Here is a 6000-nt window from a genome sequence, read left to right on the forward strand (position 1 = left end):
ATCCTCTCCTTCCTTATTTCTCTCTTTGTTATCCTCTGTTTGTTTTTGTAGCCTTCCCAATCTTCTGACTTCCCACATTATAGGCTCTCTCTTTTGCCTTGATGCATTCCCTGACTTCCTTTGTCAGCCATGGCTGCCTAATCCTCCCTCTGATAACCTTTCTTTTCTTTGGGATGAACCTCTGCACTGTGTCCTCAATTACTCCCAGAAACTCCTGCCATTGCTGTTCTACTGTCTTTCCCACTAGCCTCTGCTTCCAGTCGATTTTCGTCAGTTCCTCCCTCATGCGCCTGTAATTACCTTTATTTAACTGTAAAACCTTTACATCTGATTCTACCTTCCTTCTTTCAAATTGCAGACTGAATTCTACCATATTATGATCACTGCTTCCTAAGTGTTCCCTTACTTTAAGATCTTTTATCAATTCTGGCTCATTACATAACACTAAGTCCAGAATAGCCTGTTCCCTCGTGGGCTCCATCACAAGCTGTTCCAAAAAGCCATCCTGTAAACATTCAATTAATTCCCTTTCTTTGGGTCCACTGGCAACATTATTTACCCAGTCCACCTGCATATTGAAGTCCCCCATGATCACTGTGACCTTGCCTTTCTGACATGCCCTTTCTATTTCGTGGTGCATTTTGTGCCCCTGGTCCTGACCACTGTCACGAGGCCTGTACATAACTCCCATTATGGTTTTTTTGCCTTTGTGGTTCCTCAACTCTACCCACACAGACTCCACATCGTCTGACCCTATGTCGTTTAGTGCTATTGATTTCATTTCATTTCTAATTAACAAGGCAACCCCGCCCCCTCTACCCACCTCTCTGTCTTTTCGATAGGTTGTAAATCCCTGGATGTTTAACTGCCAGTCCTGAACCCCCTGCAACCACGTCTCTGTGATGCCTACCACATCATACCTGCCAGTCACAATCTGGGCCACAAGCTCATCTACCTTGTTCCGTACACTGCGGGCATTTAAATATAGCACCTTTAATTCTCTATTGACTGTCCCTTTTTGTTTTCTTAGTGTGGTGGACCTTGGTTTACTGAGCCTTTCCATACACTGTGTCATATTTTGTGAGATCGGGACTATCGTAACCTCTCCTGAGCTCTGTCTTTTCGTGATTTTTTGTAATCCTAAGCAGCTACGCTTCCCACTGATTCCTTCACCTCTTGGTTCCCTGACTTTCCCTTCCCCCCCAATCTCTAGTTTAAAGTCCTATTGACCACCCTATTTACTCTTTTCGCCAGAACACTGGTCCCAGCTCGGTTCAGGTGGAGACCATCCCAACGGTATAGGTCCCCCCTGTCCCAAAACTGATGCCAGTGTCCCATGAAAAGGAACCCCTCTTTCCCACACCACTCTTTCAGCCACGTGTTAACTTCCCTTATTCTTGCCTCCCTATGCCAATTTGCACGTGGCTCGGGCAGTAATCCGGAGATTATGACCCTTGAGGACCTGTTTTTTAATTTGAATCCTAGCTCTTTATAATCTCTAAACAGGTCCTCTTTCCTAGACTTGCCTATGTTGTTGGTACCGACATGGACCACAACAACTGGATCCTCCCCCTCCCTCTCCAATATCCTTTCAAGTCGGTCAGAGATGTCCCGCACCCTAGCACCGGGCAGGCAACATACCATGCGGGACCCTCTATCCTGCTCACAAAGGATACTATCTATCCCTCTGATAATAGAATCCCCTACAACTACAACTTGCCTATTTACTTCCTCCCCTTGAATGGCCTGCTGAACCATGGTGCCTTGGTCAGCTGACTCATCCTTCCTGCAGCCCTGTTCGGCATCCACACAGGGAGCAAGTGCCTCGTACCTGTTGGACAGGGTCAAGGGCTGAGGCTCCTGAGTTCCTGACTGCCGGTTCCCTTTACCTGCCTGACTTGCAGTCACACCCTGCTGTCCCTGGCCACTGGCAGGATTTAAACTATTTACTCTGACAGGTGTGACTGCCTCCTGAAACAAAGTGTCCAGGTAAGCCTCCCCCTCCCGGATGTGCCTCAGTGTGTGAAGCTCAGACTCCAGCTCATCAACTCTGAGCCGAAGTTCTTCGCGCAGCCAACACTTACTGCAGATGTGGTCACTGCAGCTCGCAATGGGATCTGCCAGCTCCCACATCAAGCAGCTTAAGCACATCACCTGACCAGCCATCTCTAATTAATTAATTTGTTTAATTTAAGTTTACGAGTTTTAAATTTGGGGAGTTCCACTCACCCACTCTGTCCCTGTGGACCTGTACGTTTATTTCCCTCGTCTGCCCATCTAATGTCCTTTTAAAATCGTCGTCTTCTCTGGTTGAATCACAGCAAGACCCCACATGCAGCGATAAGATGTGCAGTGCTGTTGTTGGAGATGGTTGAGGTGAACTGTTGACAAGGAGAACTCTCGTCTGTCTTGAGGGTGCTACAGAATTTAGAGTTCCAGGTTCTATTTGTGTAACACAGCTGGGTTTTGTAATTCCAGAATATTTCCAAATGTTTGGTAACCCCTTAATGTGTTGCTGAATGGTGTGTCCACATAATTTTCTCATACATTTTGGGATACTCGATCCAGAAGTTGAGCCTGAAGGAACTAAAATACTTGCTTCATTCTGGTCAGACTTTTGGGGAAAAGTTGGAGCATCTCCAGCTGAAGTTCAGGATTATTTACATCCTAACTCTGTAATATGACCAGGATATTAACCAAGCTTGTTCTCTGAGGTTGAGGACGTTGGATGGTGTGTCCCTTGTCTCCATTTATTTACCTTCGCTCCATATCCCTTTATCGTCTTACCTGTCAATTACAAGTGTGAAAAAGTCAGTTGTTTCTAGCACCTTCCAAACCCACAACGCTACCATCTCGAAGGACAAGGGCAGCAGACAATATGGGAGCACCACCACCTGGATTTCCTCCAAGCCACTCACCATCCTGACTTGAAAATATATTATTGTTCCTTCACTGTCGCTGGGTCAAAATCCTGGATTCCTCCCTGACAGCACAGTGGGTTTAAAAAAAAAGTTGCCCGAGTTAGCGAGTTAGTCCCATAAAATTATTATTTTTTAAACTCCGGTTTCTTTCCACAATTCCATGAATCCTGCGTGGAGAAGTAGTTCTGAATCTCATTTACTCTCAGTGCAAGGTGGTGCTCCCTTTTTCTGGCTGCTTCACCAGGGGGTAAAGTTTTTCTAAATCGACCCTATTGAACCCTTAAATCATCTTAAACACTGGATTAGATCGCCTCTTAAACTCGAGTGAATCCAAGCCTAGCCTAGGTTACCTGTCACCCTTTTACCCATGGTATTGCACTGATGAATCTGCACTGTATCCCTTTCCTGGAAAATCGCTCCTTCCGGAGATTCCAGGTTCAGTACCAGCCTCTGTTTATTAATTGGAGTTTGTGTGTTCAGTTTCTTATTACAGGCAGTGATTGAGAGAATTGAGCAGATGCGTAGGTGAGGAGGATTGGAGCTTTGAGAGTTGCGCCAGTTTCTGCCCTGTGTGGATCAAGCCCAGAGTTGCCGAAGAGTTTCACCCAGTGCTTCCCTCCGATACGTCCAAGTGGGAAAAGGAAAAGGACTGGATATTTTCCGATTTGACACAGCAGATTGTAGTGGGCTACCTATCGGTGCAGGCCTGGTCTTGTTTTGGAGTGTAAAATCTCTACTGTTAATGTGTTTGCACAAATAATCCAAGAGAAAGAACTTTTAAAAATGTTTTTAACAAAAATTAACAAGAATGTTAAGTTGTATTAACTTTTTATTTTTTTTATATATATATATATATATATTTGTTTTTAACCATTTAACTCGGGGTTTTCACTGTCTTCTAAACGCTGTGCTCAGTTTGCAGTTGCAGCAAACTTTAATCACGATGGAAATTTGTTTTTCCCCTCTGTCTTTCCGGTTTTCTCGCGCTCTCTGATATTTTCCTGCTTCTGGTTAAGTTAGGTCCACCTGATTTACTGTGATTTCTAGGACGCGTACAGTTTGGCTGAGTGTTATTGTACAATGGATAAACTTGCTGTTGGTGGGTCTGCAGATGCCATTGGCTGTTGTGAGTGAGACCCATTTTCCAGCTAAGGAAGGGAAGCTGATCCTGATCTGTATCTACTTCTATCGAGCAAACCTTTCAGCACAAGCGCCTTCAGGATTTGGGAAGATTGCTGCATGTGTGTCCTTTCCATTTTGTCATATCTTGAGCCCCACTGTCAAAATGATTTACCGTTGTTATATTTCTGTGTCACCTCCTGTTGTGCATATAATAATACTGAAACCCATTTGATTTCTCACTTTCCACAGACGACATATTAAAATGCTGTGTCTGCAGTCCCATTAGAAATGCTCATGTTCCTATTTTAAATTGAAATTGCCGATGTCAACTTGTCATGGTGTAATTACACTCTCCCATAATTGGAGGTGCAACAGCAGCATCAGAGGAATTTACAGTGGCAATATAAAAATAAGGACTGAATAATAATGACTAAATGTGGGAACTGAATTAAGTCTTCGAGCCCTTGGGCGCGATTCTCCCAAAGGGAGACAAAGTTCCGACGCCGGAGTGAAAACCAGCGTCGGAGGCCGCTCCTCGCTCCCTATTCTCCCACCCCCAGGGGGCTAGGGGCGGCGCAGCATCAATTACGCACGCCGGGCCTTGATGCCTGCGTCAGAGCGGCACCGCGGAAATGAAGCGACCGGCGGCGCCTAAATGACATCCCCTGCGCATGCGCAGTTGCTGTCCTCCCCTCCGCCGGCCCGCAAGACATGGAGGATTGATCTTTCGGGGCGGCGGAGGGAAAAGAGTGCATCTTTCAGAGACGCCGGCCCGATCGTGGGGGTCGGAGTATCGCGTCCCTTATTTTTGGTCTTGACTCGCTGCATGCAATGACTATTTAATTTGTTGAAATATTGCATTTAAACTTTTTTTATCGGGAATTTGGAATTCTTTCTATAACTTGGAATCCACCGATCCCTCCAATAATGTGGAGCAGCTCAACTGGTTGGAAAAATATTTCCTGTTTTTCTTCAATTAAATTTGGGGATATTTAACGGGCTGTAGTTCAGAAGTTACAATTTTCAGACGTTGCTAAAAGATGCTTGTTCCCAGCTAATCTAGTTATTGTAGGAACACTGGATGAGCCTGGCACGTTCCATACAGTGTGTGAAACACCAGTGAGTGATTAACTGCTTTGTTGTTGCCTGGATATCTGCAATTCCAACTGAAGGCCAATCACCAATCTTTTTAATGAAAAACACACTTAACCCTAGTCCCAGAGTCACCCAAAACCCCTCTCTTCACACAATCCTCCTTTTTAAATGCTGCACAAATTATCAATCAAATGCTCTTTGCTTAGATGTGTAGGAAATAATTTAACTGCTTCCCTTTGTGACAAAATGCTGCATTTTTGTAGTTGGATTGGATTTTGCAGAGATCCACTGCTGTCTGCCTCTAAACAAAGGTGCTACTCTCTCCTGCCTGTGCTGCATGTGGTGTGTATGTCAAGCTAATATAAATCACTGCTGCATGTTCTGTGTTTATGCTGCTTGTGCTTCATGTATGTTGAGCAGCAGCGATGAGCAGAGGTCAGAGACTGTGCCAAAAATGCGAGGCCAGAACTTTGAGCTACTGAATGGCGTCTGTTTAACCCAAAGTAGTTTACATAGAACATAGAACGTCCACTTTATCTATCCCCTCGTCATCTTATAAATCTCTATTAAGTCGCCTCTCATCCTCCTCTGCTCCAAAGAGAAAAGCCCTGGCTACGTGATTTAATCTAATCACCGGTAGAAGGGAAGGAAATAAACTATAAAATGGCGAGAAATAATATCAATGAGGGCTGAAAATCTTCAAAGAAAATAAATCAGTGTTTGGGGTGTGGCAGAAGCAAGTTTGTTTAACGGCACTCTGTACTGTTAACTCTTTGGATGCCAAGCACTTTGGAGTGCCTTCTCGTTTTTTAAAACACATTGGATTCACCAGACTAATGGTGTTGCTTTTTGCTCACCCTTT

General features: G+C 44.6%; 1 protein-coding gene across 2 annotated transcripts in view; it reads left to right on the forward strand.

The window, feature by feature from the left end:
• Nucleotides 1-5427, forward strand: part of ccdc50a (coiled-coil domain containing 50a) — a 104862-nt gene extending 99435 nt beyond the window's left edge. For both annotated transcript variants that reach the window (XM_038815959.1, XM_038815960.1), the window contains one exon: nt 3402-5427. In XM_038815959.1, coding sequence (XP_038671887.1) covers nt 3402-3421 — 20 coding nt within the window. In that variant the 3' untranslated portion in view covers nt 3422-5427. The remainder of the gene's footprint in view (nt 1-3401) is intronic.
• The last annotated feature ends 573 nt before the right edge of the window (nt 5428-6000 follow it).

Source organism: Scyliorhinus canicula, chromosome 13 (assembly GCF_902713615.1).
Source record: "Scyliorhinus canicula chromosome 13, sScyCan1.1, whole genome shotgun sequence".
NCBI lineage: Eukaryota > Metazoa > Chordata > Chondrichthyes > Carcharhiniformes > Scyliorhinidae > Scyliorhinus > Scyliorhinus canicula.